The sequence below is a fragment of the Borostomias antarcticus genome (genome assembly GCF_949987555.1).
Source record: "Borostomias antarcticus genome assembly, chromosome: 6".
Classification (NCBI taxonomy): domain Eukaryota; kingdom Metazoa; phylum Chordata; class Actinopteri; order Stomiiformes; family Stomiidae; genus Borostomias; species Borostomias antarcticus.
The window spans coordinates 926,050-940,614 of NC_140239.1; the positions used below are offsets into that span (position 1 = coordinate 926,050).

At 46.5% G+C, this 14,565-nt stretch overlaps 1 protein-coding gene across 1 annotated transcript in view; it reads left to right on the plus strand.

Annotated features, from left to right (window-relative positions):
• The window catches only part of parp8 (poly (ADP-ribose) polymerase family, member 8), a gene marked incomplete at its 3' end in the record, with an annotated part of 65,125 nt that overhangs the window by 12,913 nt on the left and 37,647 nt on the right, over positions 1 to 14,565 (plus strand). The window contains exons 3-6 of the mRNA XM_084440422.1: positions 7,324 to 7,361; positions 10,770 to 10,859; positions 12,191 to 12,261; positions 12,457 to 12,525. Of these exons, the coding sequence (XP_084296548.1) occupies positions 7,324 to 7,361; positions 10,770 to 10,859; positions 12,191 to 12,261; positions 12,457 to 12,525 (268 nt within the window). The remainder of the gene's footprint in view (positions 1 to 7,323; positions 7,362 to 10,769; positions 10,860 to 12,190; positions 12,262 to 12,456; positions 12,526 to 14,565) is intronic.

Below are 14,565 nucleotides of genomic sequence, written 5' to 3' on the forward strand. Positions count from 1 at the left end.
GTGTGTGTGGCGTGGGGTTGGGTCTGGTTCCTCTGAGGGAGATGAGGAATGTGTGTGTGTGGCGTGGGGTTGGGTCTGGTTCCTGCTCTCTGAGGGAGATGAGGAATGTGTGTGTGTGGTGTGGGGTTGGGTCTGGTTCCTGCTCTCTGAGGGAGATGAGGAATGTGTGTGTGTGGCGTGGGGTTGGGTCTGGTTCCTGCTCTCTGAGGGAGATGAGGAATGTGTGTGTGTGGCGTGGGGTTGGGTCTGGTTCCTGCTCTCTGAGGGAGATGAGGAATGTGTGTGTGTGGTGTGGGGTTGGGTCTGGTTCCTGCTCTCTGAGGGAGATGAGGAATGTGTGTGTGTGGCGTGGGGTTGGGTCTGGTTCCTGCTCTCTGAGGGAGATGAGGAATGTGTGTGTGTGGCGTGGGGTTGGGTCTGGTTCCTGCTCTCTGAGGGAGATGAGGAATGTGTGTGTGTGGCGTGGGGTTGGGTCTGGTTCCTGCTCTCTGAGGGAGATGAGGAATGTGTGTGTGTGGTGTGGGGTTGGGTCTGGTTCCTGCTCTCTGAGGGAGATGAGGAATGTGTTTGTGTGGTGTGGGGTTGGGTCTGGTTCCTGCTCTCTGAGGGAGATGAGGAATGTGTGTGTGTGGCGTGGGGTTGGGTCTGGTTCCTGCTCTCTGAGGGAGATGAGGAATGTGTGTGTGTGGCGTGGGGTTGGGTCTGAGGGAGATGAGGAATGTGTGTGTGTGGCGTGGGGTTGGGTCTGAGGGAGATGAGGAATGTGTGTGTGTGGCGTGGGGTTGGGTCTGAGGGAGATGAGGAATGTGTGTGTGTGGCGTGGGGTTGGGTCTGAGGGAGATGAGGAATGTGTGTGTGTGGCGTGGGGTTGGGTCTGGTGTGCTCTCTGAGGGAGATGAGGAATGTGTGTGTGTGGTGTGGGCTTGGGTCTGGTTCCTCTGAGGGAGATGAGGAATGTGTGTGTGTGGCGTGGGGTTGGGTCTGAGGGAGATGAGGAATGTGTGTGTGGTGTGGGGTTGGGTCTGGTTCCTGCTCTCTGAGGGAGATGAGGAATGTGTGTGTGTGGTGTGGGGTTGGGTCTGTGCTCTCTGAGGGAGATGAGGAATGTGTGTGTGTGGTGTGGGGTTGGGTCTGGTTCCTGCTCTCTGAGGGAGATGAGGAATGTGTGTGTGTGGTGTGGGGTTGGGTTGAGGAATGTGTTTGTGTGGTGTGGGGTTGGGTCTGGTTCCTGCTCTCTGAGGGAGATGAGGAATGTGTGTGTGTGGTGTGGGGTTGGGTCTGCTTCCTCTGAGGGAGATGAGGAATGTGTGTGTGTGGTGTGGGGTTGTGTGGTGTGTGTGTGTGTGGTGTGGGGTTGGGTCTGCTTCCCAGGCTGCTGATGCTGCTGTGCCATGAAATAAGCTCACATTCCTCCACAATGGGAAGTGGAGGTTCTGGGTCACTTGACAAGACAATTCATCTACTTACCAAATCCCATTTAGTCATCCACAATCGCAACATTGATTGATAGCTTTTATTGAAAATAAAAGTTACTGACATGCATTGTAACTGATCAAAAAGTTGATGCCCATAGTTTGACTTGAACAACAAGATCGGCTTTGAATGCAAACTATATAGGTAGACGTTCCAGTTTGGAGTAGTGATGTTTGGTTCCAGTCTGGAGTAGTGATGTTTGGTTCCAGTTTAGAACAGTGATGTTTGGTTCCAGTCTGGAGTAGTGATGTTTGGTTCCAGTTTAGAACATTGATGTTTGGTTCCAGTTTGGAGTAGTGATGTTTGGTTCCAGTTTAGAACAGTGATGTTTGGTTCCAGTTTAGAACAGTGATGTTTGGTTCCAGTCTGGAGTAGTGATGTTTGGTTGCAGTTTAGAACAGTGATGTTTGGTTCCAGTTTAGAACAGTGATGTTTGGTTCCAGTTTAGAACAGTGATGTTTGGTTCCAGTCTGGAGTAGTGATGTTTGGTTGCAGTTTAGAACAGTGATGTTTGGTTCCAGTTTAGAACAGTGATGTTTGGAGTAGTGATGTTTGGTAGCAGTTTAGAACAGTGATGTTTGGAGTAGTGATGTTTGGTTGCAGTTTAGAACAGTGATGTTTGGAGTAGTGATGAACCAGGGATGTTCGTCTGGTTCTCTTCTTGCTGTCAGTTCAGTTCCACCTTCTGCGGTCCAGTGTGGAGACAGACAGCCTGAAGCAGCAGACGTGGCTGTGGCTGAACACTTTGTCTTGGGGGGGGTGAGGGTTGATGGGTAAGAGCCGTCAGACAAAGGTGATTAGGTCGTGGCGCTGAGAACCCTGGTCTAAAGATCTAGTCGTTACAGGAAACAGAGGCTTGTCAGCGGGTGGCCAGATGCTAGGGGATAACGGTGCAGGTGGTGTGGCAGACTAAATCAGACCCCTGACAGATTGTGCTACGCTAGACTGAGCACAGAAACACTGAGCGCTGTGCTCTCCAGGATCGCATTCAGGTCACGCTCACACGTAAAGGGCTGTTTTCTGATTCCAATGAATGGCAGGATTATACACTGTTTCAATTTTCCAACTAGTCCAGTTTGCGTTCATAAAGGCCAATACTCAAACGGTCCAGAAATTGTAAACAAAAGCCATGTGCCTGGAAATGCCGTTCGATCATTGGTCATACAATTGGTGGATAAAAAGCCAACCAATTTGCGCAATTTCTACCTGGATATCATAGCCTACGGTATGGTAGCCCACATCATAGAGCACTGTCAGGTTATTTTTGGTTTTCTTGGTGTTATTTTTGTGCCAATGAAGGGATTTTTTGAGCGCACAAAGATGTTCCACACACACATGTAAATAATTATTAATTTTGAACAAAGGAAAGTCTAGGCTATATTGTACTCAATAAAAGCGTATGTGCATGTCTGCTAAAGTCCATATAGACACACACAATGGCTGCGATCATCATGCCATTTCCTCCTTGGTCTGTGCAGATCATTATCACGTTTGAGCAAAGGAAAGGCTAGGCTATCTATATTGTACTCAACAACAGTTTATCAGCATGCCTGCTAAAGTCCATATATACACGCACAATGGCTGTGATCACTTCCTTCCTTGCCAACTTTTTAGGGAGGTATCTGACTAGGACTGTCTTCAACCAAAGAAAATCTTTTCAGGCACTTTTTCCCCAGGGCCTATACATTTCTAAATGAGGCTGATTATTAATTAGTTAATTAGTTCACTTGACAGCAGACCAGACCACCTCGTCCAGGCGGACCAGAGAGCGGTGGTTTGGTCCACACCAGAGTCCGTTCACACCGCCGAAACGAACCACAACAAGGGGTTTGGTTTGGTTTGGTTTAACCGGACTAAATAAGGTTGGTGTGAACGCGCCCTCAGACTTTATCAATGAGACTTTTTTTGAGCGTTGCCTGTGTGTGCAGCTAATCATCTGAGGATGGAATTATCCAGAATACAGTGTGAATGAATGCTTGATGTTAAAAGCATTCTTTCATTGTCTGGCTCTGTGAATTCAAAAGCTACCTGTACAGATAGATGCCGTACTGAGAGAAATATGGGGAATGTTGTAACGAATGTTGAGGCAGTCTCTTCTTTGGAAAGAGGGAGGTCTGGCAAACACGTACAGAGTACAGAGAGCACATCTTTTGTGGGGATGGAATGCAGGTCTAATTTTATAGTCAACCGTTCTATTACCTAACAACCTGGCATGGGCCGTGAATATTTTTAGCTAGGATGAATGTGAGTTCCTGCCCTCTCTGGTGCTAGGATTGGCCAGGTCAGCCTGTCAGTCAGCCTGCCAGGAGGGGAATCAGCTACTGCAGTGTCATCACTGAAATCACAAGCAGCAGCGCTGTCTTGGAAATAGAGAAGTTGCACCAAAGATGAACTTTATAGATATCACAGATGTAAGTTTGATTAATTGTCCAGTTGCATATAAAGTGCTTAAGACTAAATTAGTAATATGTACAGTGATGATATATATATATCAATATATATATTATATATATATATCAATCATCAATGGCACATGCACCCCCACAAGCTATAGCTTAGGCTATTTGATATAATGTTGAAAAATAAAAACATCACAATGTAATACATTTCAGAACTTTTATTTAGGCAAACAAAATAATCCCAAGTTGAAAAATATGAATGAAGCATATGCAGCATATGACATTTCAGATGATACATATCTATGTGTACTGTATATCCTATTGTGAACCAATGCTAAGATGACAGACTCATGTTGATGTTCTATGACAGACTCATGACCTCGGCTTTGATTGTTGTTGAGAGATGGTTGCCTCATCTTGATATGAAAGCATGAAATTATATTGAGCCATTAGGTTTTTTTAGATAAGCTCAATTTTGAGACAGACTCAGAAATCAAAATGAGTGTAAATTGAAAGCAGCATGGGTTCTGAACAGGAAAGAGCATCATCAGCCTCCAGGGCTTAAATGGGATGCTTAAAGAGGACGCTCTGCACAGTCATCCCAGGATAGTCATCCCTGGATAGTCATCCCAGGATAGTCAGTCATCCCTGGATAGTCATCCCAGGAACCCCCTGCTGACCAGGTGTTCTCACAAGTCTGACTAATCAAGGCTTGTTTGCGAAGATCAGGACTGCATAGTCAGCAGTCGGCGCTGGTCGCCATCTTGTTTTTCCTGTTGCAATGTGGTGCTTCACTCTGAACCTGGCTGGGGGGCTGTGGTGCTTCACTCTGAACCTGGCTGGGGGGCTGTGGTGCTTCACTCTGAACCTGGCTGCATGAAGCACTGAGCGGCATGCACTTCCTCAGACTGGGACAAACAGCCCCGCCCTGACGGCTGGGACAAACAGCCCCGCCCTGACGGCATGGACAAACAGCCCCGCCCTGACGGCTGGGACAAACAGCCCCGCCCTGACGGCTGGGACAAACAGCCCCGCCCTGACGGCTGGGACAAACAGCCCCGCCCTGATGGCTGGGACATAGGAAGTAGGACGTGATTGTCTTTTCTTTGGATTTGTCGATACCAGTGGTGAAAAAGGGGAGAACCTAGGAGAACCTGGTTCCAGGAGAAAAAGTCGGGAGAGAACTGGGTTCCCTCTCAGATTTTGAAAATCTAGTTGACATGTCCCCCTCACATTTCAAAGTCTCAAATTATATTACGCTTTGATCTCAAAAGTCACCACAAATGAGCAAGTGCTTTATTATTTTATTTCTTTTTTTTAAATCTTTGGTGGGGGGGGGGGGGCATGCCCGTACCTCCCCTAGCCTTTCAGTGTCCCCACCAGGTTCAGAAGGAGACACAGAGACACAGGGACGTGGGTGGGGTCCGTATATACCCCCTACCCTACCCAAGTATGGCTCCCCCAGTAAAACCTGCCCATTTTCACCACCGGTCGCTACTTTAGTCCGACTTGAGTCTGCGTCCGGTGCTGTCCCCCTGTCAAACCTCCACTGTGACCGCCTTCATAGCACATGCCTGAAGTTCCAACTCCAAGACGATGTAGTATTGTGTGGCACAGTGCCCTCCCCCTGTCCCCCGGTACGTCCCTAACCAAGCCTCCCCCTGTCCCCCGGTACGTCCCTAACCAAGCCTTTGAAAGGACCCCTACAGTCACAAGACATGGGCAGCAGGAGATTCCAGGTCCGCTCGTATTCATTTGTCACGCTGCACAGAGGGAGGCCATGGTCTGGCCCTGGTATATTACTTGCTTTGTGAATAGCAGGGGGCCCGGGGAAGTTGACATGGCATAAAAACCATCTAAGGGAGTCTGGTGTGCAAGCTCCTCCTCCCGGGTCCCCAGGCTCTGAATCCCTGTGGTCCGGGCGTGATGGAGCCGTGCTCACACTGCTACACCACACAGATTCAGCACTCAAGTGTATTTGTTGAAAATGTCTAACCTTAGTAGACCGCCCTGTCCTGTAGAGTATGAAGAGTATATACCAGCAGGCTAGAGCAGCTGAGTCAAGAGTATATACCAGCAGGCTAGAGCAGCTGAGTCAAGAGTATATACCAGCAGGCTAGAGCAGCTGAGTCAAGAGTATATACCAGCAGGCTAGAGCAGCTGAGTCAAGAGTATATACCAGCAGGCTAGAGCAGCTGAGTCAAGAGTATATACCAGCAGGCTAGAGCAGCTGAGTCAAACAACCAAGCCTCACTCTGGCACTGGCTGCTACACAACTCTTCTCTCCTAAAATATCTATTCACTTATTTAAACGATACATAAACTGATTAGTAAGCAAGTGCCATGCTAAAATAGGAAAGTAACACCCTCAAAAGTAAGTAGCTGTGCAGTTAGGAAATTGGCCTTCTGAGTAGAGTTAAGTACAAAGAATCCCCTTCCTCTTCAGCTCCTGTGGGCATGTGAGAGTGTGGAAGAGCGTTTCTCACAGAGGGGGAGAAAGGAGAAGTAGAAGTGCTGATGGGAGGAATCAGAAGCAGCTTTTCCAGGGCTCGGTTCTGGCGCTGGCTCAGCAGAGCTGGCCCGTCCACCGCGGCTTCACACCTGATCTGAGATCTGCTTACAGACAGCTGTTCACACTCCCGTGGGAATGGCTGCTGGATATCATATTCAGACACAATCCCATCAGAATCAGCCATTAACACGTTCCACGGCTTTGCTGAAGCCCACTGTCTAGGGTGCACGCATGCAAACATGTCTACTGCTACATTTGGGTTGTTAGCGAGCAGATATATATTTTAATATCTCTATATGAATATTGGAATATTGGAGGTGAGTTTAAGTATAGAATTCAACATGTAGGGATTATTATCTTATGTTAAACAGACAATTTTTCCTACATTATTATTATTATTATTATTATTATTATTATTATTATTATTATTATTATTATTATTATTATAGTGGTAGTAGTAGTAGTAGTATTAGCCCATATATACTAGGCCAAGTGCATGTGCCGCCCCTGTTTCCTCAACATGATAAGAATGTATGTACTCTCCGTTTCTCCAGCGCTAATTCTTGTGAGTGTAACTGAATGAGAAGCTCCTAGCAGGTCACTGCGCTGTCACCCACACTGAGGCAGCCCTGAGCGCCACTTCCCCCCAGAGCCCGTCTCCCGTCCGCCTCACTGAGCTCTCTGTTCCCCCGGGCGCGTCCTGGCCCACCAGGCTCTCTAGTGCACCTCCCTGCACTGCAATTATCATCTCACCCAGGCTAAAGACACAGACACGCCCACATTCACAGTGGCCAGCCCAACCGAGTTCTTACTATTGTGTCCCCTTATCAGCTTAAAACAGACTCACGCGAAATGGATGTACGGTATAGTAGCTTTTCCTCCGTGGTAATTAGTTCCTGTTGTGTTAATGCGTCTTTTGTGTCCCGGCTTCCTTCCTAGGGTGTCCTACTCTGTCCACGTCTCCGACGACTATCCAGGTAAGAGCTCCTCATTACTTATCAGTCTGTACTGGACAGGGTTCTCTTATCAGTCTGTACTGGACAGGGTTCTCTTATCAGTCTGTACTGGACAGGGTTCTCTTATCAGTCTGCACTGGACAGGGTTCTCTTATCAGTCTGTACTGGACAGGGTTCTCTTATCAGTCTGTACTGGACAGGGTTCTCTTATCAGTCTGTACTGGACATGGTTCTCTTATCCGTCTGTACTGGACAGGGTTCTCTTATCAGTCTGTACTGGACAGGGTTCTCTTATCAGTCTGTACTGGACAGGGTTCTCTTATCAGTCTGTACTGGACAGGGTTCTCTTATCAGTCTGTACTGGTTCTCTTATCAGTCTGGACTGGACAGGGTTCTCTTATCAGTCTGTACTGGACAGGGTTCTCTTATCAGTCTGTACTGGACAGGGTTCTCTTATCAGTCTGTACTGGACAGGGTTCTCTAATCAGTCTGTACTGGACAGGGTTCTCTTATCAGTCTGTACTGGACAGGGTTCTCTTATCAGTCTGTACTGGACAGTCAGGGTACTAGTGGTTCAGTGGGGAGGGTACGAGGGTACGAGGGAGGGTCAGGGTACTAGTGGTTCAGTGGGGAGGGTATGAGGGAGGGTCAGGGTACTAGTGGTTCAGTGGGGAGGGTACGAGGGAGGGTTAGGGTACTAGTGGTTCAGTGGGGAGGGTACGAGGGAGGGTTAGGGTACTAGTGGTTCAGTGGGGAGGGTACGAGGGAGGGTCAGGGTACTAGTGGTTCAGTGGGGAGGGTATGAGGGAGGGTTAGGGTACTAGTGGTTCAGTGGGGAGGGTACGAGGGAGGGTTAGGGTACTAGTGGTTCAGTGGGGAGGGTACGAGGGAGGGTCAGGGTACTAGTGGTTCAGTGGGGAGGGTACGAGGGAGGGTTAGGGTACTAGTGGTTCAGTGGGGAGGGTACGAGGGAGGGTCAGGGTACTAGTGGTTCAGTGGGGAGGGTACGAGGGAGGGTTAGGGTACTAGTGGTTCAGTGGGGAGGGTACGAGGGAGGGTCAGGGTACTAGTGGTTCAGTGGGGAGGGTACGAGGGAGGGTTAGGGTACTAGTGGTTCAGTGGAGAGGGTACGAGGGTACGAGGGAGGGTTAGGGTAGTAGTGGTTCAGTGGGGAGGGTACGAGGGAGCACAGTCAGGGCACTGGCCACATTATGTTGTCGTCTTGAGATAATCAGCCTGGAGACTTCAACCAGTATGACAGTAAACCACAAGTCACTCATTTAGACCTTAATTCACTCAAGGATTATTATTGCGGTGAAAAAAAAGCTCCTTCAGGGTTTGATGTCAGGCAGTGGAGCTCACTAGCCGTGGAGAATCACCAACGGCTCTCTGGTTTGGAGGAAGCACGGCTGGTCAGTGTGATTTGCATTTTACGGAATGCTTAATGGAGCTGAGAGGCATTCTGCTCGGCTCTACTGTACGGCTGCACGGCCGTTTTATACTTCCAAGATTTTCACTCTTATTCAGTCAGTTAATTTTAATATCACTTCAGTCGTCTGTGGACGGAAGCCCCACATTAGAATGCTGAATAGGCGTTTAAAACACAGTAGAAGCTCATTAGTCCATGCAGCGGTTCTGCTACGCTGGAGAAGGGGGCCAGAAAGGGAAAAGGGGCTCATTTGTGTACGTTTGGGGTTTTTTGGGGGGGGGGGGGCACAAGGGGAGGAAACTACTACTACTAATGGGGTGTAACCTTCAGTCAAATCAGAAGAGGATCAATTGAGTGATATTTTTGAAAGGAATGTATACTGCATGTCCTTCATTGAGTGGGTTTGTCTATATGCTGTGGTATATCAAGGATGAATTACTGTAGATACTGTATGTATATATGTAGTAGTAGGAGGTAGACCTACTCTAGAGTTAGGGTTAGTGTTAGGGTTAGGACTGTAGTAGGAGCTACTCTAGTACTGGTAGGAGATACTCTAGTACTGTAGTAGGAGCTACTCAAGGACTGTAGTAGGAGATACTCTAGGACTGTAGTAGGAGCTACTCTAGGACTGTAGTAGGAGCTACTCTAGGACTGTAGTAGGAGCTACTCTAGGACTGTAGTAGGAGCTACTCTAGGACTGTAGTAGGAGCTACTCTAGGACTGTAGTAGGAGGTACTCTAGGACTGTAGTAGGAGATACTCTAGGACTGTAGTAGGAGATACTCTAGGACTGTAGTAGGAGCTACTCTAGGACTGTAGTAGAAGCTACTCTAGGACTGTAGTAGGAGCTACTCTAGGACTGTAGTAGGAGATACTCTAGGACTGTAGTAGGAGCTACTCTAGGACTCTAGTAGGAGATACTCTAGGACTGTAGTAGGAGCTACTCTAGGACTGTAGTAGGAGCTACTCTAGGACTGTAGTAGGAGCTACTCTAGGACTGTAGTAGGAGCTACTCTAGGACTGTAGTAGGAGGTACTCTAGGACTGTAGTAGGAGATACTCTAGGACTGTAGTAGGAGATACTCTAGGACTGTAGTAGGAGCTACTCTAGGACTGTAGTAGGAGCTACTCTAGGACTGTAGTAGGAGCTACTCTAGGACTGTAGTAGGAGCTACTCTAGGACTGTAGTAGGAGCTACTCTAGGACTGTAGTAGGAGCTACTCTAGGACTGTAGTAGGAGCTACTCTAGGACTGTAGTAGGAGATACTCTAGGACTGTAGTAGGAGATACTCTAGGACTGTAGTAGGAGCTACTCTAGGACTGTAGTAGGAGCTACTCTAGGACAGTAGTAGGAGCTACTCTAGGACTGTAGTAGGAGCTACTCTAGGACAGTAGTAGGAGCTACTCTAGGACTGTAGTAGGAGATACTCTAGGACTGTAGTAGGAGCTACTCTAGGACTGTAGTAGGAGCTACTCTAGGACTGGTAGGAGGTACTCTAGGACTGGTAGGAGGTACTCTGGGAGGTACACCCTAAGCAGGTAGTAGGAGGTACTGTGTGAAGTACTGTAGTCCCTCCTTCCTTACGTTGTGTGGGTGTGCTCAGGTAGCTGGTCAAGACCAGAGGGTGTGTCGCTGAAGGAGTTCACTAAGCTGTTATCCCTCAGATGATGAGCTGGTTCTGGAGCTCAACAAATAAATACATCCCTTATTACAGGATATTTAAATAATGCATTTATAATAATGAATAATGAATCCCATGCAGGTAGGTTTTTCCTGTGCATAGTCGAAACTCTTGTTTGCGTTGTTCATGGGTTGTGTCAGGATTTTATGCTAAGTGACTGTATTGATAACTGACTTGTTAATGTGTTTGTTGATTGGGCATTTGAAACAGCCTCTGTATTGAAACTCCAGTTCCTCTCAGTGCACTTGTGATAGTTGGATATACAGGAGGACTGTTTGTTTACTGTTCAACACTTCAATTCTCTTGTCTTCTCCCCTCAGATAACACCTACGTATCAAACTCTGAGAATGTGGACGAGGTCTTAGTCACCAGAGATCCAATCCCTGTCATTTTTCATAGAATTGCAACCGGTAAGATGTACATTATAACAACATGTAGGCTGTCAGACCGCCTGTATACTGCCCTGTTATTGCATTCAACTTACTTGTTTTAACTTGTGAAATGTGTATTAATATTTGTATATACCCTGACCAATACAACATTAGCCGAGGGGGATCTATTTACTCCCTGCTGAAACAAGACTAATATCTGCCTTGTACTAGAGACATTTTAAACTGCAACAGAAAAGTGACGACTCTCCTACAATTACATATTATAGAGAGTCTACATTCATATTTTCAGCTTTTTATGTGCATATTTAGTTCACTATCACTATTAATTCAGGGGTGCGTTCAAATTCAGCGAACATAGCGAACGCTTGCGAACGTTAGCGAACTATTTTCCGTTAGCTTTGTGTTCGCCGCAAACGTTTGCTAACAGAAGCTAACAGTCTGGAGAGGTAGTTCGCCAGTAACAGAATGAGGATCACAATGGACCCAGGCTTGTAGCCTATAACGGTATTTTGGAACATTGTTGCGTTTATGCGAACTATTTGGAACGATCATTAAAAGCCGTTCAAATGTGACCGTTTGGAGAAAACATGTTTGCGACGAACGTTCGCCTCTGTTAGCTGAATTTGAACGCAGCCCTGTTAAGTCTCACCCTGAAAATGTTGCTAGGCGATGCCGCTTCATTGTGTGAGCATTCCATTCAGAATGTCTGTTACTGTAAATAAATAATAAATTAGCAACCCAGTTGAAAACCGACTAACGCTGTTAGCTTTGAAAACCGGAATTGTTTAGAAGACATTTGGAGCTACAAATTAAGCTACATTGTTATCACCAAACATTGTCAACTTTTATTACATTCACGTTTAAAAAAAAAAGAAAAGAAAAAAAAAGTGACTTTGTTACCTCAGACATGGCGTTAATACTGTAGATCCCCCTCCACTTATTAACAAGCCTTTAAACAAAAAGTGGTACTGTCACACATGAAAGTCAAACATACTGCTAACTCTGAGCCTGAATTTGTCTGAGGATATTGTCGCTAATGGGGGTGTGTAAGCCGTTCTATTAATACATCCATGGTCTAAGCACACATTCTCCTGGGGGTTTGTTAGTTGTTGCAGTCTACTGTACCTTTAGAGAGGACGTTGTCTGGAGCCTAAACACTCGATACTGTAAACAACAATATTCACACCGTACGCTGTCGTTTCAGCGGCCGAGCTTCATATCAGCTCTCTCTTTGTCTGGCTTGGAGTGTCTCTGCTCACAGCTCTGTCTGAAAATAATAAGCAAACACAGTCCCGACCCTGCGTCTGGCTGACTATCTGATTGATTTATTTCTTATCTGTTGCCAACAGAGATTAGGATAAATAGTGATGCCACCAGCTGCTTGTCCATCAAGTCCAAGCTTCAGATTGACAAAAACCAGGTAAGAGCGTCTTCATTGCTCCTGGGTCACAGTGGAGCCATCTACTCATGCACTGAGCCTCAGGGAGAGGCTGTTATTATCTAACAACATCAATATCTCCGTCGCTGTCTGGCTATTTTCAGTTTTATGCTTACTTGCTTGCCGTGATATGATCATGGAAAAATGGTAATTCATGCTGGGCCTTGTCTTCTTCAGTGCCATTATGCCATAGAAGAGGATTCAGAGGGGGACAACGACTCAGAGGAGTTTTATTATGGAGGTCAGGTAAGAATCTTTCACAAACTCATCATCTTTAACACCCTGGTATCGGCTTCACCTTTCTTCTGTGAAAGTATGTGAACTGGGACCTGAAGGAAACTCAATGTAAGCTTAAAGAAAACCAATATTTCATATTCTCTCACCAAAAAGAGTGATATGTACTAATTCATATCTTACTGTATCATATGGCACAAACCAGACATACCTGTAAAAGAAACCACAGTAAGAAAAAGAAAAAAAAAGAAATTCAAGTTAGAAGCTCGCTCCCTTTACCATTTACCGGTAACTGCCACTTCCAGCGTTGGAGGGGACGGGATCCATCAAATCTAAATAGAATCTTAATCAGGTGCCAGCTAGGAGTGAAGCCTTGCGATTTCATGCCAGATTTCCCCAAAGAAGTCGCCAAGCTCATCAGTTGTTGAAGCACCTGCGATATTTCAGCTTGTCCCCTCAGGAACTGGTCTGGTCGATCATTCTTCAACTCCAGAGGGGCGTTTCCGTCACGGACATCGATGGGCTCACTAGCAACTTTCCCTTCTATGCATCATATTGCCTCTTCAGGAGAGCGATTAGGCGACCACACATCCATTAACCCTGAGGGATAACTCCTTTTGCACTCTTTAGACATATAGATGGCAGGGACTACTTTGTGTGACTGTTTGGCGTGTCGCGGCACAGATTCTGATTCATAACCCGGGGCCTGGCTGCCGTTAAATGCCCCCTATTGCCAAGTCACTCACAGTAATGTTCTCATTTCCTGGTCACACATATCGTACTCTGTTGAGGGTTCAGTGTTGGTGCACTGGGAAATGGGTCATATATTAGCACACAGAACTGAAGACTATGGACCCAATGGCCAAGCTTTCAGGAGTTCCCACTTGAAACTGTTTAAGAACTGGCCAGGTACAATCGGTAGAGGTATGATGACTGTTCTTAAGACTTTTAAGCCCTTGGTTGGTGGTTCAAATCCCGGCTCCTCCTGGCGATATGTTGAAGTGTCCGTGGGCCAAGACACTGAACCCCAAATTGCTCCCAATGAGCAGGCTAGCACCTTGCATGGAGGCTGGCGCCATTGGTGTGTGAATGTCTGTATCATTACGCTAATGCATGATGCTAATGCGAAACCACTGGTTCTATCACCAAAGGTTATCACCAAAGGTTGGAATTGTGCTACTTAAAGATGCATTTGCCAGGATCGCACAAAGTTTGCCTCACAGTAGGTGGAGCTGTTAATGGGCGTGTCAGGAGCAAGGTCATAGCAAGGTCATCCTTCTCACCATCATGACGGAAGAGCAGGGAGGGAAATGTTTATCACAGGGATGCGGGAAAAAAACTACATTCATTAAATAAAACATTCATTTTTTCCTCCAAATGAAGCTTCTGACAGCTATTTGACAGAGCTACATACCTCTATCAAACACTGAGAACATGCAGTGTTTAGTAACGTTTGTTCTACTGAGGGACACACCTGGTTTTCAAATCCACAGTTTAAAAAATCGTCCTGGCTTGTTTAAGCCTTGTTTTACATGTTAGGATTCTCATAGTTAGCATATCATGTTCATTCAAAGACAAATTCTACGTTGTCACTCCATCATTGCCTCAAAGGCGCTTCATGGGTGGAGGACGACATGTTTATTATCTATTTACTTTCATGACTTTACTTCATTTACCAGTGATGGCTGTTTTCAACACAGCATGTTGCTACGATGCACAATGTTTACTGGTAGTCAAGTAGTACTGTACCACGTGATATGATGGTCGGTGATAACATTCAATGCCATTTTGCACCTCTCTGAAATTCAGCCGTCTGCTGAGTCAAAATTGAAGATGACGGTTTGGGTAGTTATTCATGCAACTTTTCCGAGTCCTTCCCACAAAGAAGGTTTCCCTCCTCTTCTGACAACAACTGAACTTCAGATGAAAGTGTAGGTCAACGCTCTTTGTTCTGCCAAGCGCATCGCTGGCGACTGATTCATGATCTGGCTGGACAGCGATACAGCATGTGCTTCACGCCGGTTGACATTTTAAGATCACGTTTCCTGCCTA